Here is a 25,966-nt window from a genome sequence, read left to right on the forward strand (position 1 = left end):
ACCAGTACATATTAAAAAAAAAAAACCGTTGTCTCAAATGTGTAAAGTAAGTTTACACATGTGTTACTAGGCTTTAATGACTTGTTACGACAAATACTTTGTAATCTAAATTGACACATTATAATGTAACAAGGCCAAATAAAATGCAAATAAACAGTAATATACTTATATATGCACGCATATTATTAGGTACAAAATAACTTTTATGGTCCAATGTTACTTAATTTGGGTGTAACCTAAACTAACCCATCTAACTAATATATTAAAGCAATACATATTTCAAATGGCTTTCAAATATGCCATCCATACGGGATGCCAATTAATCGATTTCCATTTATACATATTACACATAATTAACTAATTTTTTAATTACCATTCATTCAATTTAATAGTTTTTTATATTAAATGATATAACAATTAATGAATTTATTACTATTTAATATTTATTAATTAACTTAATTAAACCAATTATTACTTTCTTAAAATTATATTATTAACAATTTATAATAATATCTAACTAATATATTAAAGCAATTCATATTCCACATGGCTTTCAAATATGTCATCCACACGGGATGCCAATTAATCGATTTCCATTTATACATATTACACATAATTAACTAATTTTTTAATTACCATTCATTCAATTTAGTAATGTTTTATATTAAATGATATAACAATTAATGAATTTATTACTATTTAATATTTATTAATTAACTCTATTAAACCAATTATTACTTTCTTAAAATTATATTATTAACAATTTTTAATAATATAATTATAATTGTTACTAAATTATTTGGAATTATGGATATTTTTAAATAATTATAATTGTTTTATATGCTTGATTTCACTTTTAACTTGTATCAAATATGTAAATATTTTTTTATTAACATTATATCATTTTTCAGCCCATGTAATACACGGGTTATTAACCTAGTTAAAATATAAAAAGACTTAAATATGTAAATTACTCATAAACATGAGTAATTAGCCTCAAATGATTTATTATAATTGTTATTAAATTATTAATATTATCTTGTTATTAGTTTTATTGCTATTCTCATTACTATCATTACTATTTGAAGTACGAATGGCAATAAAACCCGAACCCGATGGGAAAACCCGAAACCCAACATAAATGGGACGGGTAATATCCGACCCGTTAGGGTTTGGGATTAGTTTTGAAATTTTTCACGGGTTTGGGATTTCTAATATACCCGTTTACCTAACCCGATTACCCGATAACATAGACCCATTTACCCGATTATATACCGGATATAGCTTATTATATTATACATATATACTATATTCCAAATATATTATTTTTCAAAACTTATTTATGTCAATTATTTGAGATATTTTATCTTTATGGTAACCATCTTTGTAATCGATTAGTTATATTTTTTCAAAACTCGGTAGAAACCCGACGGGTTTTGAGCCGGGTATACCCGACGGGTATTTTATCAAAACCCGATAGGAAACCCGAAACCCGATGGAAAAACCCGAAACCTGACGGGTAATTACCCGATTAAAACCTGATGGGTTTGGAGCGGGTTTGGGATAGACTTTATAACCGGGTATGGGTTTGGGAATACCTAAACCGGACCCAAACCCGACCCATTGCCATCCCTAATTTGAAGTTACAAAAAGGATATAAATTGATAGCTTAAGAAGTATTTTTAGTAAAAAAAAATACCAAATTATTGCTCATTCTTCGATCACTTTTCTTTTTCATATGCTTCAATTATTCCTTGTAACACCCAAACATTTCGAGCTAAATATCAGTCAGTCATATGACTGAACATATCGGGACGCGATGTGATTGTTTCAATGCACACGACACTATTAAAGTGTCAATATTTAATAAACAAATTCATTTCATTTAACATAAAACAAAGCACAACTTGTTCATACAAATACAACAAAATACAAGAGAAATAAATAGTTCATTTTACTAATAATTCTAACGGCCAAAAATGAAAATAACGTCTTCAATATTCAATCAACCCACAATCAAACATGTAACGTTGTATAAAATATATTTTGTCAACACGAATGCTGGTGAGCAATTCAATGATTTTTGTATATATTTAATATGAGGCAAAAATCCACAACTCTTATGTGAAACCATAAATAATAACGATAATTGGGATATATAAATCATAAATAAATGAGGCTTCTTTTGTAGGTCCTTGAGACGGGATCAAACAGCGTGTTCTTGGATCAATCTCAACTACTAGCTAGCAGAAATCACTAGTAGATAACCAAGATCTCGGATTTAGCTTGGTGTTTGGTTATTTCCAGAAATGGAAAAGAAGAGAGAGAGTTGGTAGAAAGTTATGGATAATATATTGCAAAAGGTTGTTTTGCATGTGCATACCTTCACTATTTATGGTGAAGGTATGGCATGCATACTTATACTATTTCAACCCAGGGGGCTCAACAGTACATGGCCTCGGTCCCAAACATACATAAACGAAACACAGCAAATAAAATATGTCGTGAATAATACAGAATAATACAAAAGACTATAATACAAAATGAGGACCAACAATCTCCCTCTAGTTTATAGTATTATTTCTTCTGCTTCCATCTTCAGTCGGTCTCGTATTCGAAAGGGGGGGGGGAGGGGTCATAATCAAACAATTGATTATCAATAAGATAATGAACAAACTTGTTGAACTTCTCAACTATCTTGTCAATGTTGTCCTTTCGAACGTCTGCAACTGTGGACAGAGGAGAAATGTAAAGCTTTAACAAATCCTCCTTGTTAAGAGACGCAAGTTCATGTTCGTCAAAGAAGTGAAGCGTGTGCATGGTCTCACAGTGAATGACCACCTCTCTTGTGCTGTTGTCGAACTCCCATGCAACAAAGTCATAAAGCTGTTGGGAGTGAACGGCTCACCGTGGTAAATGGGTTCTCCATGATCCTTTGGCATCTTGTACCTCCATACCTTTCTTCTCTTGCAGGTCACCGAATTGACTTGGGTAGAATGCACGTAAGATCTAACCTTGTAAGTGTGAAGTTGGGATAGTCCTTCTTTCATTCTTTGCTCAAGAAATGCTTGAACCAGCCCTCTAGTTTGTCTTCATAAGCAACCTTGCCCACAATTCTATGAAAATAATTCATGTCAAATTGAGACGATGAATGCATATCCGAGTAGCTCATGTTTGTAAGATCATCATTCGCACATATGAGAGCCCATGTCTGGCTATCGGCGTACTATTTTCAGTAGAGAATGAGAGAGTCATCATGGTACGGGTAGTTTCGGCATCTGACGCTGGCATAATTTCTCCCGATATTGTACCACTTTTTCTTTCTGGGCTTAGGCGGTTGAGAAGCTTCAACAACAGGAAGAGCAATGGCTGTGGCAGTTTCTGTTTCCAATGCGTTGTCCTCACGAACCGGAGTGTCCGGTCCGCAGATAATTTATTTCTTCATCATCAACGTCTTTTTGCACTGGATACAGGGTACCTGTATATTGATCAACATTAAAAATAGATGAGAAGTCTTTCTCCACCACAACATCAGTGTCTCTTATTTTCTTTGCGGGATTGGCAGAATGGCATGTCGTCATGTGGAGCCATTTATTTACCAGCTCCACTGCCACCACCAACTCCTCCATCTCCATAACCACCATCATATTATCATCTGAGCTGCTATCATTGCTCAGAGCTTCATCAAAACTATCACAAGGATCATCGTCTTCCTCATCAGAATCATCCTCCTCATCATCATCAGTTTCTTCATCACTTTCATTTTCATCAACTCGAACATCTGGAGTTATAGTAACTTCTGCACCAACAGTACCATCAGGCACTATTGTACCAACCACATTTTCACCACCACAACGACACCACTAGGACCATCCGTACCTAAATCCAAAAGATAGTATTTAGTCCTTCCTCAAGATCCTTAATGTCTTTATCTGTCGTACTCATGATCTTAGAGGCTGCAAGGTACTTGTTGGCCATTTCTTCATTCATATTCAGCAGAGCTTCATTCAAACGATCTTGCTCTGCCAATCTTGCCTTCAAACTGTCTATCTCATACTAGAGTTTGGCATTTTCAGCAATGAGAGTTCCAAGGTTCCTCGAGGATCCTTGATCACCCTCAAGCAGACCTATTCTAGCCTCCATTCGTTCAGTTTCATGCAACACCCAGCCAGCCTTCTTCTCCAAGTCCTCCTTCAACTTTGTTTCAAGACGAGAGGACAACAGCAAGTCACTCTCTATATAAGAGACTCTTGACTCCAACCTGAAACTTTCATCATGCTGTCGAGTGAGTGACAGTGATTGATCAGTTAATAACTTTTGTTAACTATCTACTCGCTTTTGGAGAGTTTCAATCCATAGTCTTTGACTCTCAATGAGAGTTTATCAATATCTCGTTCATTCTATAATTTAGCAACCCTTTCCACTAAAGTTGCCACCTTCTTTCTCTGATCTCTCACAGAGTCAATCATCAGCAATTCGCGTTTGGCTCACTTTTCGTTTGATTCCTCCAGAGCCTGAATCCTTTCAAGGATATGATCCGTGTACAATGGAGACTTAGTATGCTTTCCACTGGTTAGCGGTATTGGGGCTAGGAAAAGAGGTTTAGTAGTTATGGAGGAGTGATTGATTAAGTAAGTTTAGTTGGGGACGGGATCAATATTGTTTTAGTTTGGGTTTGGAATGGGGTAGTTAGGGCTAGAGGTAGGCTTATGGGTTCGGTTATAGTTTTGATTATAGGATCGGTGATTTGTGCGGTGGTGGGTGGTGTAGCAAAGGTGGAGGACCAGTAGGTAGAGGTTTTAAGGGGATAAGTAAAGGTTGGTGACCCTGGGGGTAAAATAGTTGTAGGTGGTGATAGGGTTTGTTGGATTGGTGAGGTATGGGTTGGAGGGGAAATAGGTAAGTTTTCTAAAATGGAGGGCATGGGCTTGTCTTGTTTAGAGGGAGAGATGTCGGGTGAGGCTACGGGTGAATCATGTAATTTCCTAGCGGTGTGTTATGTTTTTGGTTTTGGGAGTCTTAGGTTGTTTGCCTTTCTTGGCGGCTAGGGTACAGGACAAAGTAGTAGCTGAGGTAATATAGGATCAGGTAGTGTGGTTTCTAGTGGAGGTGTGGTTACTTAGGCTGGTTGTGAGCTGGTTTGTGTCTGTGTCAAAGTGGAAGTAGGAAAGATTACCTTTAAAGAAGTTGGCATCTTTGAGGTGGTGGGCTTCTTGGAGGCCCCCACCCTCCTTAAACATTTGAGCGGCTGCTCAGGCTCTTCCTCCTCTTCGATATGTTGAGACGAACCACCAATAGAAGGCATACTGATAGCCTTCCTCTTCTTCTCGTGTTTCTTCTTCGACCTTCTTTCAGGATCAATCTACAGCTCAGTCTTGGTAGCCTCATCATCAGGCTCCTAATCATCCCCACTATCATCATCGTCATCATCATCGTCATCATCATCATCACCATCATCACCATCTCCACCATTGTCTTCGTCATCAGGTTCAGTTTCAGCAAACAAACCGTACTAAGTATCGGGAACTTCTATTTGATACTTATATCCTCCTCAGATTGGCGGATCCAACATGGCTTTAAACACAGTTTACCTCACCATATTTTCATGGTGAGGCTCGGTTGGAGGAAGTTCGTTACCCTATCATCAAATAGTACAGGGTAAACGGGTTTTGGAACTTCAGGCATAAGATCGTCTAGAAGCAACTTAACAAATCTCGGATACATCATCTAAGGACTGTTGGTTAAAGCGTTTGCATGCATGCATAGAAAGAAATGTCTTGAATAATTAAACATAGTCAGATTTGTAAGACACGCCATAATTCCGACCCAGTCTGTCATTAACTTGTCAAAGCCTCCCTTTTGTTCAGACAAGCTGTAGGTCCTGAAACCAGATCTAACAACAATATTCTTGGATCAATCTCTCTAGTGCTAGCGAAAATTACAGTAGAAGAACCGAGATCTTGGATCTTGTTTGAGGTTTGTTATTTTCGGACTAGTGAAGGTGGATGAGAGAAAGTTGAAGTCGTTGAGAGGATAAGATTTTAGATTTTCAAAAGGTTAGTAGTGCATGAGGAACTTGCAGTATTTATAGTGCAAGTCTCATGCCAATATTATATTCACATTGGGCCCAAATGGGCTTACAATACAAGTGGCCTCAGGCCCAAATACATGAGATAATACAAAGACTACAATCATACAACATAAACAATACAAAAGACTTAAATATACAAAATATGGTCTAACAATCTCCCTCTAGTCTTTAGTATTGTGCCTCATCTTCGTCTCTAGTCGGTCTCATACTCCAAAGCGTCGTCTTCAAGTAGTGGAAGTTCAACAAGTTTGCGAACGAATTTGTTGAAGGCTTCAACTATCTTGTCGGTGTCTTTTTCCCGTGATCCTCAAGAGTGGGAAAAGGAGAATTGTATAGCTTCAAAATAACCTCCTTGCTGAGGCCCATTTACTCATGTTCATAGAACACACGCAGTGGATGCATGGTTCGGCATTAGATCACTGCCTCACCCGCGTTATTGTCAAATTCCTAGCAAAGGAAGTCGTGGACGAGATTTGGCTCGAACGACTCTCCATGATGAACCTCACGACCTTTCTTGGGCACCTTGATCTCCATGTTGTTCTGCGCTTGCCCGTTGCTGGATCAATTTCCGTCGGATGCTTGTAAGTCCGACCATTATTGAGCTGGAAGTTGGCATAATCAATCTTCGAATCTCGATCCATATGTCGCTTGAACCAACCTTCCATCTTCTTTTCTCCAACACCATCACCTACAGCTCGCCTAAAGTAGTTCATATCAAGCTCAGGCAGAGTATGCATTTTAGTGGAAGGCATGTAGCTGAGGTCCCCGTTTATCCTCCATAACGCCCACAGCTCGCTATCGACATGGTATTTAGCATAAGCTATCAACGTATAGTCTTGGTAACGATAGTTCCTGCAGCGAGCACTTTCACAGCTCGTCACACATTGCCACGTTTTCTTCATTGGTTTTGGCACTTGTTACGAGCCTGCTGCGAGGGCAATCACAGGATTAGCTTCGGGAGCTGGATCTCTGACTTCTTCAGTAGACGTGTCAGGACGTGGAAAGTAGTTGATTCCATCGTCCTCGTCCGAGATCCCGTCTTTGTTAGGAGACGATAGGGTACCTGAAAAATCATCAGCATTAAACTCATCCTCCAGGGCAGCATCCCTATCCCTTACTCCCTTTGAAGCCTCGGTAGTAGAAGGGTCTTTATGTGGCAGGTCATCATGTGGAATGGTTTGTGTGTCCGCTCTACTAACACCTCCTACTCCGGCACCACCATCTCCTCCTTCATCATCATCGTTGTCATCATCGTCATCAAAACTATCATGAACGTTCTCCTCGTCATCTTTCTCATCGTCCTCATCATCTTCCTCGTCATCTTCCTCTCAGCATCTGGCTCAGCCCTAGGAGTCGATCCTCCAACATCTGGAGGCCTAGGACCGGTATCTCCAACACTCGAACCTCCAGCTACATGAGGTACAAGAATCCCCATTGTAGCTTCACCTTCATAAGCCACCGCCATCTCAATACCAATAGCAACACTCGAACCAGCAGACAGTTGATGTCCTTGAGTTTCCTTTGCTCCCCCCGAGCCTCTCCAACTACCAAATAGAGAATTAAGACGATCCTCGAGATTGACGAAGTCATCGTCAAGCATCCCAATCAGTTCGAAGGCCGCTTCATATTTGCTCTCCATCTCTTCATTCATCTTGAACTGTAACTCGTTCAGACAGTCTTGGGCAGCAAGCTTGGTCTTCAAGGCTTCTATCTCGGTCCTGAAATCGGAATTCTTGGAGATGAGAGTTCCGATGGTCTGCGAAGTCCCCTGTTGACTCTCCAACATCCGAACCCGAAAGTCGATCGCCTCCAACTCAATCCACAACTTATCCACCACCTTCTTCAGATCAGCGTCCAGTTTCTTTGGAAGAATAGAGGCATATGGTAAGTTCTTCTCCAAAGTGGATACGAAAGCCTCGACCCTAGACCCCTCCTCAGGGTGTTAAGCGAGTTACAGGATTGGTCGGTTAACAGCTTTTGTTGACCGTCAACTCACTTCTGGAGGGTAGGTGTCCATCCACCCTTTCTGATTAGCAATCGTCAAGGTCTCGTTCTTCCTCCATTTTGGAAATACGAGCCAACAAACCTGCTTTCTCCTTCCCTGCCTCCAACTCTTTCTACTTCTGAGTTTTAACATACTCAAGCAGCACACGCTCCCGTTCATCACGCTTGGCGTTAGATTCCTCCAGTGCGACGTTCCTATCGAGGATAGGATCGGCATACACTGGGGCCTATTTGTAATTCCCACTGGACAGGGGTTTTGGTGTGAAGAATGTGGCTTTGGTGGTCGTGGGAGGTGTGTCTGACTGTGTAGGCTGGGTTGTGGTTCGTAGGGGTAAGGTAATTAATTGAGTTGTGAGTGGTGAGGTTATGGTTAAAGGTAGGGTCTAGGGTTGGTCTGGAGTTGTGGTTTCAAGTTGAGATGGTGTGGAAGTTTATGTTGTCTGGGTTGAGGGTGAGGTTGTGAAGGTTTGTGAGCAGATGGTTGTGGTTCGTAAGGTGGGGTGAATAAGGTTGGTGATTTTAATGGAGAGGATATGGGTTGGTCAGGTGATATAGGTTGGTCAGTCGGTGTGGTGGTAATAGGTTGGGTTGGTTGTGGTGGAGAAGGTGGAAGGTTTTCAAGGACGGTTTGTAGTGGCTAGTCTTGATCAGTAGGTGAGGTTTCGGGAGAGGTAACGGGTGAGCCATTTAGTAGGGTCTTTGGTGGTTTGGATTTGGATTTTGTTTTCCTGTTTTGGTTTTGGGTTTTGTGTAAACGAGAATTTTTACTTGTTTGGCATTGTGTTCGGCTAGGGTTTGGGCTAAGGTGGTTGGTGAGGCTATGTGTGGGTCAGATTGGGAAGAGGGTTTACTTGCTGTGGGAAGCTTGATAACTAAGGACGAGGCCTTCTTGGAATCCCCGACCTTGCGTAAATGCTTAAGTGGCAGAACGTCCTCCTTCGCTTCTTCTTCCCCCACTTGCTGGGAAGACCCACCAGCAAAAGGCTTGCTGACGGCCTTCCTCTTCTTTGGATCGTGTAGTTTATATGTCCTCCTTTCAGGATCTACATCAGTTTCTGTCTCCTCGCCATTCGAAACAACAACCTCCTCACTCTCTTCTCTTGACTCATCATCGACAGCCTCAGTCTCATAGAATAAACCGAACTTTCTCCCAGAACTGCGCCTCTATACGCATATCCCTTTCCCGACGTGCTTAACCTAGCATTGAACATAGTCGGCTTCGCCATATTTACATGATACGGCTTTGATGGAGGCAACTCTACACATTAGCATCAACCACAACAGGGTACTCTGGTCTCTGTGTGTCTGGCATCATGTGGTCCAACAACATCTAGACGAATCTAGGATACATCATCCAGGTATTGTGGGTTGAGGCATTAGCGATCATACAAAGAAATATGAGCCTCGAGTAGTTGAACATGATCTGGTTCGTCATCGCAGCCATCACTCCCACCCAGTCTGTCTGATGGCTATCGAAACCGTCTTTGAGGTCGGACAGACAATGTAAAACAATATGAAACAGTAGTCTCCAATAGGGTGGGAGGTGCCTCTTCTCCAAAGTCTTCCACACAATATTGTACCCCATATCAGCCACAAACTACTTCAGATCCTCTCGGTTTCCCTTGGCAAAGTAATGATCAGAGGCATCTTTGATGTTAAGGCCTCTTCGGATGTCTTCTTCTCTAATCAATAGACTCTTCCCGACAACCTTTGAAGTGAGAAACATCGAGTCTTTGGACCCCTTAGCATTTGTCCATAACTCTTTAACCTAGCACGTGTGGATGGATGGAGTGGCTGTAATAGCATGCATTAGAGGTGTCTCCCTAAGCTCCTTTATCATAGAAGTAAAAACCTTGTTCTTCCTTTTCTTGGGTAGATCTAACGGCCAAAACATGTTATGTTGCTAAAAATTTAAATAAAGGAGATCATTAGAACATCTAATATGATAAATAATAGCAGCAAGTTAATATATATGTATATTATATACATATGATAAATAACATCACGTATGTAAAGTGTTATATTACCATATGACAATTACAAATTTTAGTTAATTTATAGTTTAAGTAATTAAATAATTTATTTTAATCATGTAGTAAGATGATCTATCATTTTTAGATGTAGTTATGAAGTTCCAGAATGTTAACATGTTTAACAGTTCATGTCAATCCAGATTTTTGAAAATTGTCCAAGTCAAAAGAAATCGCTCGCACACAAAACAAATCGCATCGCATAGAAAGAATTCGCATCGCATGGATTTCAGTCGCATCACATGAAACATGCGATGCGATTGGATCACCATGCGATTCAAATTTTCTATCCGATTCAATTTCTCTTTTGTGTGATACGATTTGAACATCCTTGTCCAAAATCTTTCTTTACTTCCATGACATAAGTCGCCTACTGCCGAATTGTGTTTCTATACAATATGAAACCCAAACTTATACCAGAACCCAGTAAATCAGACTTTTCAAGGTTCGATAACCCTAACAACAGTAAACTGTACAAACTTCAAACCTAAAATACAATCTAATGACATTCTCATGATCTATGATGCTTGAACAACAAGAATAACCAAAGAAATTAAACCCAAGAACAGTTCATCATAACCCCATATTTGAACCGACGGTTCATATGAACTGTCGATCTGATCAAGAACAAGAAAAAGAAGATGATGAAGAAGTAGTTGTTATACCGGCGGTGATGGATCCATAATTATCTGATCTAATATGATAACAAGAGCGGATTGATTGTTTGTGAAGAGAGAGAGGGAGAGAGAGAGTTTGGGTTAGAGAGAAGTTGAGAGGGTTTTTTAGAGAAAGTGTAAGTGTGAATGAAGATATTTGGGCTTTAACCATTATATAGGGTCAGCCTATCTCGCGATAGGGTTAAAACATCTCGAGTTTTAAACGAATTTACACTCTCAGCCCTCAGTCTTAAAAAATGTTTACATAAAAGTATTTACACACCAGATCCAAACACTCAAATATATATACAAGTTTTAGTTTTGTTGGTCCAGACGTTAACAACATTTGCAAAATGGATCTCCTTAAAACAAACAAAAAAATAAGTTTAAAGGGAAATTAAAACTAAAAATAACCAAAAATTAATTAAAACAAAAATTAAATAAAAAGACAAAATAAAATATGATAAACACAAACTTAAAAACAATTTTGAGTTTAATAATATTATTAAATAGAACAAGGTAAAATTAAAGTAGAATAAAAAAAATAAAAGTGAAAATTAAAATAAAAATAAAAATAAAGCAAAACATAATAAAATTAAAATTAACCTAAACAAATAATTTAAGTTAAAAATGAAGTAAAACAAAATAAAACAAAAACAAAACAAACAAAAATAAGAGTAAAGATACAATTAATATTATATTAATTTACAGAATTCTCTGAATTATAATGTTTTTGCGAGAAAGTTCATGACATGGAATCATATGGATTCATAACGTCCTAGATCGCACTTCCATTTTGATGTTATTGTGCCAAAAACCCAAAGTCGATTGTAGATATGTTTGTCCACTTTAAACTTGGCAGATGTTTTGATGTCATCATGATACGTTAAGGTATGAATTAAGCACCACACTTGTGTGGTCTCACTTAATAGGACGTGTTACCGACTCCATCATACCTTGGGCTTAGTTTGTGTTCACATATTACCTCAACTTGATTTAAAACTTTCTTATTTGATCACAGTACGCTTATTGGCACTATGAACATTTTATTTTGGACATTTGACTCCATCTAGAAATATTAAAACAAAGCAAAAATTCAGGGTCTTAACAATCAGGTCGGATAATACCATATTATCGCGAAGAGAACATCCAAGTCATGAACAAAGGAAAGAAAACAAAATAAAGCAGAAGATTCAGGACCTTAACGATCAAATCTTGTATGACTACAAACATAGAAAGTCCAAGGTTTGAATCAAAATAAATGAAGAAATAAATTAGAAGTTAAAAATCCTAAGACAGTCGACTTTTTAATTTTGTTTTCCTTTTTCTTTTCTGACTCTTTTTCCTTTTTCTGTGTTTTTCTTGACACTTTTCTAGACATGTAAAGATAAAAATTGACACTTGACTCTTGACATCATAAGACAACTGTGACCAGGTAAAGAGAGGCTTAGGTATGACATGTTATTTATATTTCAGCCTTCATTGATATGACTTTGGTGGGGTCATGCAACTGCTTCATGAATGTATAGCACAGGCTGATATTTAGATTTATATCACATGACACTTACTTGTTTGTCAAGCCTATCTACACATCAAGTTATGATCTTGTTGTCTTTTGATCTACTCTTTTCATGTGCTAAAATCATCAAAATCAATCTACTATCATTTTCCATTGGTCGGATCAATTTATCAAAGTTTTGTAAAATTTTATAATATCCGACTCCCTCTAAGTAGGAGTTCCCTCTAAGCGGGACAATATCTTTTGGAATATTTTCATATTTTCTTAAAATAACATGAAATCTCTTTGGTAAGTCAAATGACTTGTTTTTGCTTTTCTTGAAATAAATAAATTTAAAATCTTTTTGGTAAGTTAAAGTTAACTCGTTTTCTACTTCTAAAATTGTGAGATATTTTAAAAATATTTACAATTTGAAAATCAAAAAGATAAAAATTACTCTAAAGAGATCCGCAAATTTGTAATCGGTATGGACCCTTTGGATATTGACAAGTTTACGATCAAAACAATCACGAATGCGGTGAATTTGGATGTCAATGCGTTTTATCTTTGAGTGATGGACCGGGTTTTTCACAATACAAATCGCAACCTCGTTATCACATTTGATCGGGGTGTTAAAGAAATTCAAACCGTAGTCCAACAGCTGATGTTGGATCCAAATCACTTGAGAGCAACAGATGGATGCGACGATGTACTCGGCTTCGTTCGTGGAGGTGGATACGGTAACCTCTTGCACTGCCAAGATATTAACCTATCTCTCAGGAATTGGCATCCTCCTGAAGTTGACTTTTGATCAAGATTGCATCCCTTATAATCGTTGTTGGTATATGCATGCAATGTCAAAAGAGACTCTTTTTGTATACCAGAGACCCAATCAAGGCTTTCCTTTGAGAAATCGAAAGACACGTTTAACGAAGGTTAAGTGGGACTCTTTCAGGTCCAACAGATATTTGTCACACTGACAAACAGGGAACATGATGTCCGGTCTGCTTGCAGTGAGATACATCAGGGAGCCAGTCATTGATTTGTACAGGTGTTGATTGACTGGCTTTCCCGATGGATCAGGATCTAGCACTGGTCGAGTAGCAATCGGTGTAACAAAGGTAGATGCATCCTTAAATCCAAATTTCTGAACAATGTCTTGGACGTATTTCTCTTGGTGTATCAAAATCCCGTCCGTCTTTTGCTCAATTTGGAAGCCCAGGAAGAATATCATCTCACCCAATGAACGCATCTCAAACCGACGTTGCATAACCTCAGAAAACTCCTTGCATAGTTTATCATTCATTGACCCAAATATAATGTCGTCAACATAAACTTGGACTAGGATCAGATCATCACCTACCTTCTTGACAAAGAGTGTCTGACCAATGTCACCTCTTCTATAGCCATGCTTTAATATATGTTTAGCAAGAGTGGCTTTCCATGCACGGGGTGCTTGACGAAGGCCATAGAGAGCTTTGTCAAGATGATAAACATATTCGGGATGATCAGGATCGTCAAAACCTGGAGGTTGCTTGACGTAAATTTCTTCTTTCATTTTCCCATACAAGAAGGCAGTTTTCACATCCATATGATAAACTTTGAAATTCGTGTATGAAGCATAGGCCAAGAAGAGATGAATTGCCTCAAGCCTAGCCACATGAGCATAAACCTCATCATAATCAAGACCCTCACGCTACAAGAAGCCTTGCACAACCAACCTGTCTTTGTTTCTTTTAATCAACCCTTGTCATCCTTCTTATTTCTAAACACCCACTTTGTTCCGATCGGCCTCTTATTCATAGGCCTCTTGACTAGCCTTCAAACACTCAGCTTCTTGAATTGTAACAATTCTTCTTGCATTTCTTCAACCTAGGAAATCTCCCTTAGAGCCATCTTGTAGTCTTTGGGTTCAACATGTGAAATAAAACAAACAAAAACACATATGTTAATAATACCGGATATGCTACGAGTTTGGATGCAAACCGAAGAGTCTACTATGATGTTCTCAGTCAGGTGAGTCCGATGAATTTCCAGTTGAGGAATCGGATCTACGGGCTCGATCGGAGTAGCTTGAATCTCCACAGATAAACTTTCTAAGGGATTAAAAACGGCATGAGCATTGATAAGAATGTCAGTGGGTGGTTGAACGGATTCTGGTTGGTCAAACATATGTTCTTAATCAATGCATTCATCTCATAGACTCTCATAGAACGGAACAACGATAGCTTGAACCGGTGTGGTGTCGTTGTTATCAGAAGTACCAACGGGAACATCGTTTGCAGCAGTCTCTTCGGCAACAACTTGAATGTCAGAAGAGGGAGGTATGGAACTAGACTCAACCATACTAGGTTCTACCTGAAGATTCGCCATAGGCTCAGTCTGCTCGTTATCAACGTTGTCAGCCGACATAAATTAATCTGAATTTGAATCGGAAGCATCTTCAATGTTGACTAAGTCAGTGGTATCTGCTGGAGGAGGCATTGCATTGACTGCAGCCGGTTGAGGTGCTATAGGCAATGCACAATCCTGAAAACAATATAGAATATTGGCCCTACAGTAGTGGCATAGTTCGAACTGACAAATATTGGCGGGTTGGCACCGCTAAATTGTTTGAAATAGCAAGGTGCAGGGTTAGGCACGGCTTGGATAACAGCAGGTGGGGGGGGGGGGGTTGAGTTGCTTGGATTTGGGTTATCAGTCCCTGAATCATCTTCTATATCTTGAGCGAATAACGCGGCCATCATGCGTTTGGCGTTCTTGGGTTGCGAGCTTAACGACGAAGAGGAAGCATTCTAAAAATAATAAATTGAAAATAAAGTGTTAAGATTAAATGCGGGAAAACATGAATCAATCACTATAACTTGTCGTCCCGATAATAAATCTTAAAAATAAAATGTGGAGTTGAAACATTGCATGCATCACCGCGTCTTCCATGTTTCAACCAAAAATCATAATAATAAAAAGCAAGAAATGAGGTGTAACGAGAAGTTAAAAAAAGTAGTCCACGTATCACCGTGGCTTTCATGTTTCCAACTAAAATATAACATCCAACTTTTGTTAAATAATAAATGACGGAAAGTTTTGTTATTAACTGTGTGTCGTTAAGTTAGTCATGTGTTCTGTGTTTGGATAATATTTGGATTTGGAATTGTGAGTGGGTTGTGGGGCCCATGGCCCCCTATATAAGCCTAACCCCTCCACCCTTTCACCATTGTGTTACCTTTCACCACACACACTCAAGAACACACATTTTCTCTCTACATTCCTGATCCAAATCCGTGTAAAAAAAGAAGAGAGAAGGAAGAATCTCGTGTGTAGACATCATCAAATAGCAAGAATCACGTCCAGATCTACGTATTGTCCAGATCTGAACTCGAACCCGAAGCAAAAGGTAGGTTTCGGTTTAAATGGTTAAGTTTTGTGGTTAGAATCGGCATGCAAACAGATATAATGGTAGATCAGATTGTGAAATGTAAGAAAAATATAAACTTGTGTAAGTTATAACCTCCTGGGTGCACTTTAAGGTAAAAAGGTGGCGTTTGGACTATGGGAGATATGGGTTCAGGATCAGGTGCATGGGGTCAGAATGTGTCGAAAGTTGAGAAAGAGTAAAAATCAGGTCCTAAGGAAGAGCACGAAGTAAAATGGCTTTAAAATGGTAAAAACATAGAAAGGAAGGAATTTCGCTTCGCTCAGCCGTGAGAAGCGAAACAGGCATTTCGCTTCGCTCAGCCATGAGAAGCGAAACAGGCATTTCGCTTCGCTCATCCATGAGAAGCGAAACAGGTATTTCGCTTCGCTCAGCCGTGAGAAGCGAAAAAGTTATGCGAAGCGAAATTCTATGCGAAATTCCCCCCAGCTCAACCCCAGCCAGGGGCTCTGCCCCTTGGACCCTGCTAGGGGCTGCCGCCCCTAGACCCTGCTGCCAGGGGCGCTGTCCCCGAACCCCCGTTAGTTGAGAGTTTCATTAACTTAGATGTAAGAAGTAGTAGTAATGGATGATTGACACGCGTAATGTATTGTACAGTTATCCGTGCACAACTAAGGAAGGGCATTACCATTAACGGCGAGAGAAACCGACTCTAGGTAAGTTCTAGCCCCATTTCCTTGTTATGTTTTCGGGGCTGTGTGCATAATCCTTTATGGCAGTTAAAAGGCTTATCTTAAGTGATAGGTATATGATACGTGTATGATCGTGCATTGAAAGTTATTGCTATAGGATGGTTATGTGAATGAATGTGTATGTAAATATTATATGCATAAGACAAGTAAAGTATGCGCTTTTGATAGGGACCAGACCCTCATAATATCTGAGATGATAGGGACCAAACCCTCATAATATCTGAGATGATAGGGACCAGACCCTCATAATATCTAAGATGATAGGGACCAGACCCTTATAATATCTGAGATGATAGGGACCAGACCCTTATAATATCTGAGATGTTAGGGACCTGACCCTTATAATATCTTAGATGTTAGGGACCAGACCCTTATAATATCTGAGATGTTTAAGATAGAATAGCTTATGGTATACCATAGGGTTTTATGAAAGAAATTATGTAAGTACGTATGCATGTATATAAAGTATGTGTGAAAGGAGTAATAGCAAAGTAAGGTATGAATACGTATCTTCGGACGTGTATAAGTAAGGATAGGAATGCATTGTATGTTAATTGATTAACTAGAACTCATTCAGCGTAGCTGACTTTTAGTATGCACGCAGGCAAATAGGTTGAGGCAGCTGTCTTGAGGAGGGACACATGGCACGAGCTAAAGAGACTGGCATCTATGAAGAAGTGTCATGACTGTTTTATGTTATGTTATGAAAAGACAATTTGTATGTTAAGACAATAATAAATGTTTGTAATGTGATGTTTGAAGATTTAAATTATTCCGCGAAAGTTTAAATTAACTCTGATTTTAGAACTATGTTTATGAGTAAATCCAACACTAAAGTAGGGTTACCAGGAACGGGGCCTTACATAAAACATTAATATGGATGTAACCGGAACGCTTACAACGACTACTTAAAGGTAAACACTTAGATCCAATCAGGTAATTCATATCACCTTCAATTCTTGGAATCTTTTTGTTAAAGGATGGAATCTTAGTGTTTTGCCTCTTCCAGTTACTACAAAACCGTTATATGATCAATCTTTAAGGATATGAGAAACATCGAAATATTGAGGTCCGAAATAATATTTTGCGACCTATAAAATTTTATTTTTTGCAGTAAGGTAAGGATACCTTAGATTAATATGAGTGTGTGTGTGTGTGTGTGAGGGCAAATGAAACAAATAAGTAAATTAGTGCAATAAACAATCAAGTAGAGAAATCACGTATAAGCAACACATATAAGGACCACCCTAAGACATAAACTATAGTAGGTCGTTATGTCTAACCACCTATCCTATAGTCATAGGCTCTGATACCAATTTGTCATACCCCGACCAAAAGTGGCAGAACATGCCGGGGAGAGATATGATTGTTTCAATGCATACGACACTATTAAAGTGTCAATATTTAAACAAAAATTTCTTTTTATTTTTAATAAAACACAACACAACTTGTTCACACAAATACAACAAAATACAAGAGAAATAAATAGTTCATGTTACTAATAATCCTAACGGTACAAAATGAAAATAACGTCTTTAATCTTTCACCAACAATCAAACCTGTAACGTTGCATAAAATATATTTTGTCAACATGAATGTTGGTGAGCAATTTCATGATTTTGGTATATATATATATATATGAGGGAAATCCACAACTCTTATGTGAAATCGTAAATAAAAACAACAATTGCGATATATAAATCATAAATAAATGAGGCTCCTTTCTAATAGGCAAAAATTACCAAATTTCAAAAAGGAGCGTATGATCATACTTATTGAGGATGAGGATGAGGATGAGGCTTACTAACAAAGCAATAAACATTTAGCAAATAATCATATGAGACATATAGCACACAATCGAGCAATTATTCTAAGTAACACATAAACTAGAGTTTGCGTTTTGAGAATCTAAGTCTTCAATCATTTTTTATTAAGTATGCAAGCTACCCCTAAAGTATAAAAGCGAAAACGGGATGAAATTATTCACTTGGACAAAGTGACGTCGATGAAGAATACTTAGAATAATAATTTTCAAGAAAGCGAGCCGACGGTTTAATGTGTGTGTCCTAAATGAAATACCTTGAGTTAACATTAAGTCTTGATGATGGAATATAAATTGTGTGAAAAGTTCATAAAAAACAAGGCTTGGGTTTTCGGGAGTTTAAGTTATATTTTATAAAATACGGTTAATAAAATAAGCATAACATAGAATGAGTTTTACATGAAACTGGGTCTTTAATGTTTAGTTTATACAACCTTTGTTAAGTTTTATATTGGGGAGTTGGTTTAGTGCTAGAGTTCACGACCCCGCTAATGTAAGCATCAAGATTTGATTTTTAAAGATTTGTTCGGTTTAGTCGGTTCGAGACTTGATAAAGTAACAAATCCACATCTAACTTACCAAAAGTTAAATAAAGGGTTTAAACGAATGTTCGGATTGGTTTGGTCCTTGACTTGGTATGAAACCAAGGATGGTTACCACATGTCTAGCACCATAGAACTAAACTATAAAGGAAAATTCATATCTAGAACGTTTTCATGCAACATAGTTGTTTAAAAGTTAATTAAAATATTTAAATAAGTGTTCGGTTTTGTTCGATCCTTGAGTCGGTATGAGACCAAGGAGGTTACCACATGTCCAAAACCATAGAACTAATAATGAATTAGAATTTCCAGATCTAAACTCAAACAAAAAAGTTAAGTGAGTAAACTTTCCAAAAATGACCCAAACGGACCTAAAATGCATAAATATGTGTTTGAGTGATCCCAAGCCTTAAATAAAGATAAAAATGGTTTTCTTAAAATAAAATACGTTAGAACAACTGAAAATATCAAAAATATATACCCGAAAAAGATTGAAATACAAGAATCGGTTTCGTTGACATTTAAAGTCAAACTTAAGCAAAACTAGCTAGAACAACTTGCAAGAGCAAACACTTTGGGAGAAGAAGATGAAAATGAGTAGGAGAAAATAGATGAGATAGTGGGGTATTTATGGGGGAGGATTAGGGTTTGAGGGTTGGATAAAACTTTATCTAATAGATAACCGGTACACTTTGATGATTTATTTAAAAGTGAGTTTTGATTTGTATAAATTATAACCAAAGGTAAAAAAACATGTTTGGAGGGTTCTAGAATAATTATGGGTTGAGTCTTGGTTGGTTTGGATGGTTACAACACGAGTTCGGACCTTAAACGAAACAAAAATGTTAAAAAAAAACTGATTTTGCTTAAACGAACTTTGGGCCGCGCCATGCAGCGGGCTGAGGCCAGCCCTACGTGCCACGTGAGGTGGGGGTTTTCGGCCAAACCTTTTTTTTTGGTAATTTTATTCCATGTAGTTCGTTTTAAATTTTTTTAAGCACAGAATAAGCGTTTTAAAACCGTTAAAGACTTTGAAACGAAAAGACAAATACGAAACATGATCCGAAATCCAAAACGAGTCGGGTTTACAATACAAAAACGAGTACAAATACGAACCAAAATGATGAATGTCACACTGTCCGTCAATGGTTCTAGAAACAACCAATTGGATTGTAACACGTAGATCAAATAACACGAAATTGTAAACAATACGAAGGTTTTGTATAACACAATTAACTGTAACAAAGGTATTAACATGTAATTAGAATTTAATTGGTTTATTACATTACTAGAATATTTTACCAGTAATTTTGCCGCGTGTCACGACCACCCTTACCACCGTAAACACTAGCACCACCATCGCCTGACTACCGCCTCTTCCACCACCGTTGTCGCCTCCACCATGACCGTCACCACCACTACCTCCAGTCGGCCGCCATTGCCAATTTTCTTTTTATTTTGGTCAATTTTCTTATTTTAACGTAACGGTATTTTTGTCATTATTTCATTCCCACTTCATTTTTTGTCTACCAAACAACATAATAAACTAATGGTTCATTTCATTTTCATTGGTTAACCAAATAAGACAAAGAAAATGATAATTATTCATCCATTCTCTTATCCATTACAATCTCTATTCCATTCCATTCGTCTCCAATCTATTACTCACTATCGAACAGATCTTAATTGTTCACTTTTACTATATTTTGAGTATTTACACTAATTCATAAGTGATCTAGGTGCAGACTCAAGGTCTTTCTACCTTTATTTTTTTTTTCCGAAACTAAAGTCTTCTACTATTATTCATTTATTTGAAAACAAATATATTATAGCCAACATAATTGCAATATAATGTCTACAAAACCAAACATTCCTAATAAAACAAAATTCCATTACATAACGCATTATTTTGTCACCTCTTCCCCTGGAGTGATAAAATAATAATCACATGTCGTATTGAACACTTTTGACATCATTAATTCATTGAGTGAGAGAGAGAGTGGTACATTCTATATCTATCACTCTCATGGGAATCCCTTTTGCCCCCTAATAATTCACCACACCAAATACCCTCAGTCCTCAACATCTACACATTTTTGGATATTACAAGATGTGGATGATGGGTTACAATGAACCTCATCATGAAGATCACATGAACATGGTGGAATCTTACACCAACAACGGTAACCGGAAGCTAAGACCGCTTGTTCCACGACCATGCGCCGCCTCCTCCTCCTCCTACAACCGCCTTCACTCCACTCATCATGATCATCATCTTCTTCCCATAAATCATCATCTTGGTATTTCGTAAACCATGGTTGTGTTTCTTAATTTATATAAATCTTCTAGCATTCTCATTTGATACTCTATCCATTTATATAATTTAACTGAAAAACATATTTTCTCTTAGTTTTTTTATTTTTTTAAAAATTCATCCGATTATGAATCCAGTCTCTATTTTACTCACAAACCCTTATCTTATTGTTTTGTCTCGGTTTTAATTTATGAACTGTCACACCTTAAATAGAGAGTCTTTATTGTTTTTATCAAATTTTTAGGTCTCTATAGATTCTAACAAAGTTATGTTTTAGTTGTTTTCTCTATTTTTTTCCCTCTATATTTATAGAGAAAATGGATTTAATTTAAAGACTCTTACAGTTGCAGCTAGTGAACAAAGCAAGAGAGAATTTAATTCACAACAAATGGTGGTTGTAAGCTCACGGTGGAACCCTACACCAGAGCAGTTGCAAACCCTAGAAGAGTTATACCGCCGTGGCACACGAACACCGTCGGCCGAAGAAATACAACACATTACCGCCCAGCTTCGCCGCTACGGTAAAATCGAAGGAAAGAATGTTTTCTACTGGTTTCAAAACCACAAAGCACGCGAACGCCAAAAACGACGTCGTCAACTCGATAATATTAATCCAGCTAAAGATCATCATCAACCTTCATTCCTTACCACTGATAATATTAACACCATCAATCTTGATCAATCCACACAGCGGAAAGAATCAGGTAATTATAACTTTTGTTAGAATATTTTTGTTAAAGATGAGCAAAAAGAAGTACATTAGGGTTTTGAATATTTTATAAGGATAATTAATAAAGAATGAAATAAATACGAATTGAATATATGGTTGGAGTGATTTGGAATCTGTGTTATTGTGTGCAGAGGTTGAAGAGACCATAAACTGGGCAATACCTACATTTTCAGAGGTCTGCTAACCTTTCTTTTCACTTTTTGTTATTTATCTACTCTTATGTTAACTTCCCATTTTTAATACATCTGCTAAACTTTCAATTATTTTAAAAATTATACGTCAATGACTTGTGACAGGTCCAACTTCGTATGGGATTTGACATATGATCATATACACAATAATATATATGTGTGTATCCTTTTTTAGTTAAAAAAATTATATAAGGTTTAAACCACACCTAAGTCCTTTTTAAGGTTTAAATCAACCTATCATTTTGTAGTAAGCAAGAATCCCATACACCCACTTAAAAAAAGTTATTTATAAATAAAATAGTATTTGAGTCGAATAGAAATTAAATTAATGTACAAAGTGTGTGAAGTGAATTATCAAAAAAAGCAAGACTGTATTTTCGTAATTACACGAATAATGTAATTACATCACAACATAAAATACAACTAACATAATAATTTAATAAAATTACCTTAATGTCTAGCGCAATAAATTTAATAAATTAATAATTTAATAAATAACCATAGTAATGATAATGTAAGATAATTTATTACACTAGTTGGTTTTTCCGATGTATCATATTTACGCTGTTCACGTAACCACCGAAAGATAACCATCCCATTTTTTCTTTACTTATGTACACATTGTAGGATAAGAAACATTTGTATATAAACTCCCACTTATGCGTACATGCATGTATTATGTATTGTTACGACGAACCTTAATAATTTAAATATTTTGAAATGAAAAAATGAGGATAGGTGGGAAAACCAGTAGGAAATTTTATTTATATAATTCGGAACATGAATTAGATATAAGATAATTCACATTATTTTTGTAATAAAAGGGTTTATAAAGTTAAAATGAACTTGGAGACGGTCAATATTGTAGATTCCGGGTGGGCCCCCTCTGTTATTCACCTTCACAAGTCTTTATTTGTCTTATCTTTCGTTATTGAAATGTATTTTTGGTTTTTTAATATATTTTTGAAACAGTTAAGAAGTTTCAAAATTTATTTACTTTTATTTATTGCCAAGTGTTTCCTTAATAAATTTTAATTTTTTTTACAAATCTCTCGATCATTATATCTTATAAACTTTTATCACTTGACCAATATAGTTTCTTTCTTTATATATTAATAAAAAAATAAAGGTCATTAATTATTTTAGCTGCAAGAGTGCATAGATTTTACAACTTATCTATAGAGATGTAAGATGGTGTGACAAACATGACAATACACTTTGTAAGTTTCTCTAGGTAAAGCAACAATGTCCTTTGTTTCAAAACAAAGATTAATAACTTAAATTAAAAATACGTTTTTTATTTAACTAATTAATGATAAAATGAGGTAATAATGTGAATATGATTGGTGAAGTGAAGTGAAAAATAAGCAAAAACTTAAAAAGTAGAAAAGGTTTCTTTTTTCTTGGGAAATGCAAATCAATTCCTTCCTTTCTGTCGGCTAGCAATTCCTCTCTTCTCACTAGGCTTTTCATATGTTTTTTCATGATGTATATTTTTGGCATAGGATGCTCCCAAACAACCTATGATTTTCACACACCAGTTTTTTTTTATACGACTTGTATTGGACTATACAGTCGTATAGCACCTGAATCACGCAAGTTTGTGTCAGAGCTTGTCGTTCATTGTTTATAGTGCCTCGTATAGCCCTATACGGACCGTATAAACCTATACGAGGCGTATAGAGCTATACGGTCGTATAGATAGTTTTTTGAAAAATTTTAAATATTAATACGTTAATATGACCGTATAAACATATACGAGCCGATAACGTATAGACAATTTTTTGGACACAATTTTAAATATTAATATGTTAATATCTTACATTTTAATGTATTAAAAGTACATAACATACTTGGCTAAATAGGATATTTTATAACAGAATAAATTGTCTATTAGCAATTACATAATATAATCGGCTAAATAATTTGTAGTTGTACCCCGAGAACATTCGTTTAAAATTATATTATGTTACATTTTATAATAGTTTATACACACTAAACAATTAATGATTAAGTAAGCAAGAAAACATTTGACCAAAACATACTGATAAATATTTAGTCCACATATATAAAAATAAAATTGCACCCAAAATTACAACATGCTCCAAACACATGGTCTACATGCATAAAAGTAAATATTTCACCCTAAAATAAATCAAGTTTTTAACACGTGGTTTACATACATAAAGTTTATAATAGTGCACATAAAAACATACTGTAAACATAATAGTGCACAAACTCGTATAGGCCTATACGGCCGTATAGGCTACGCATTACTGACAGGGGGACAAAAAAAATAGTTTTTTCAACTTATATGACCGTATAGCCCTATACGACCGTATAGGTTTTATGGTGTGTCAGATAACAATACGAGCCATTTAATACCTATACGGCTCGTATAGGTCTATACGGTCGTATAGGTTGAAAAAAGTTGTTTTTTTGTCCCTCTGTCAGTAATGCGTATTCTATACGGCCGTATAGGCCTATACGAGCCGTATAGGCATATAGGGGTGGTGTAGAAGGATTACATCCCATATTTTTATATGACTATATGTAATATGTATATCTACATGCATATGCCATGTAACACCCATGCTTTATTTAAGGTAAAAGAATAACATATTTTTGTTTTGTTTTTATTATAAATAAACAGAAGAGTGTGCTAAGAGAAAGAATAGCTGTTGAACAACAAGAAGAAGAAAATGATCAGTTGCTGGTGTTACACCGCAGGAGGAAGAACTTCCCTTCAAAGAATGCCACGTGGAGCCACATGATGAATTGTTTGTCTTCGTCTTCGTCTTCATCTTCTCCCGCCAACCAAATAGCCCTAATTAATAATCCCACATGCAGCACTACTACTCTGGCATCCAAAAGTTCCTCATCCCTTGTCGTTTCGTCTCACAGGCATCATCCCCATGACGCCGACTCTTACGAAACCTTGGAGCTGTTTCCGGTCAACAGCAACGTCAGGGAACAACCAGAGAAATGTTTACTTCAGGCGAATGATGTCAGCCTCAGTCCTCGACAGTTTATCGAGTTTCTTCCGTTGAAAAAATAATTGTAATGCTAATCATGTATTAATTATGACTTGTTATCTTATTGTAGGTACTTTTCATGTTTTTAATACTTATTATGATTATTTCTTTCTATCACTCAAAACAAGCAGACAACTTTTAGAAACTAGAAGTGAGTACAAAGATTCGGTACTAGTGGACCAGATAAGACTTGACCAATGTTTTAGCAACGTAAGTTAAGAGTAAAATCTCAATTTTACTGTTCTTAGTTGGTCAGATCTTTTTAGTTATATATATGAATTATCTATGAGTTGTATATTTGAGACATATAAAGCATCTAACGTTAATATAGTTTTGGTTTTCATTTTTATTCTTTAAGCTATTTTAAAAATAAGTATATAACAAAATTAAATAAAATAAATGATGTTTACTGTATAAGCTTTAGCTAAAACAGAAAAGGAGTTATAATAAATTATAATAAGCTAACACGTCTTACTTCAACTATGCATGCAGTTCGAACTCATTAAAAGATGGTCTAATATATGGTAAGATACATGAATGGTATATGGTCCAAGGTTCAAACCTTACTAGGGTCTAGCTAACCATGTTGGATTAAGAAAAATAAATAAATAAATAAAACACTATGCATGCATCCTAAACGTTCAAAAACTATGGGTGCTATTTGTTTTTTAGAGTTAAAATATCTACAGTATGCTGATAACATTTGTTTTTTAAAAGGTGGAATAAATCTCTGCAGTCTACAAGAAAACCGTTTGTTTTAAAACGTTTGTAAATTACTAATATAAGCTGGTGGTGGTGTAAGAACTATGGTAGCTAGTGGGTATGTTGGATGGTGATAGTGGTGGTGGTGGGTGGTGCTGGCAGACGGTGGGTGGTGGTGGATAATGGCGGCGTTAGTGGTGCTAGAATGCAGTGGTGGTTAGTGGTG

General features: G+C 36.7%; 1 protein-coding gene across 1 annotated transcript; it reads left to right on the forward strand.

Moving 5' to 3' along the window:
- The first annotated feature begins 20,656 nt into the window (after nucleotides 1-20,656).
- Nucleotides 20,657-25,077, forward strand: LOC143568208 (WUSCHEL-related homeobox 1-like). The gene is made up of 4 exons (XM_077054418.1): nucleotides 20,657-21,068; nucleotides 21,433-21,786; nucleotides 21,944-21,987; nucleotides 24,657-25,077. Exons 1-4 carry the CDS (start codon nucleotides 20,879-20,881, stop codon nucleotides 25,059-25,061), a joined length of 993 nt encoding a protein of 330 aa, XP_076910533.1. The 5' UTR covers nucleotides 20,657-20,878; the 3' UTR covers nucleotides 25,062-25,077.
- Nucleotides 25,078-25,966: the final 889 nt, after the last annotated feature.

The sequence above is a fragment of the Bidens hawaiensis genome, unplaced genomic scaffold (assembly GCF_021521415.1).
Source record: "Bidens hawaiensis isolate Kalapana, Puna unplaced genomic scaffold, B.hawaiensis_p1.1 tig00023834_1, whole genome shotgun sequence".
Taxonomy (NCBI): Eukaryota; Viridiplantae; Streptophyta; class Magnoliopsida; order Asterales; family Asteraceae; genus Bidens; species Bidens hawaiensis.

Excerpts from the sequence above, each read along its gene's own strand:
- LOC143568208 (XM_077054418.1), top strand. The coding sequence starts at position 20,879 with ATGTGGATGATGGGTTACAATGAACCTCATCATGAAGATCACATGAAC. Across the intron at positions 21,069-21,432 it reads TCCCATAAATCATCATCTTG|CTAGTGAACAAAGCAAGAGA; the intron begins GTATTTCGTAAA and ends TTACAGTTGCAG. Across the intron at positions 21,988-24,656 it reads CAATACCTACATTTTCAGAG|AAGAGTGTGCTAAGAGAAAG; the intron begins GTCTGCTAACCT and ends ATAAATAAACAG.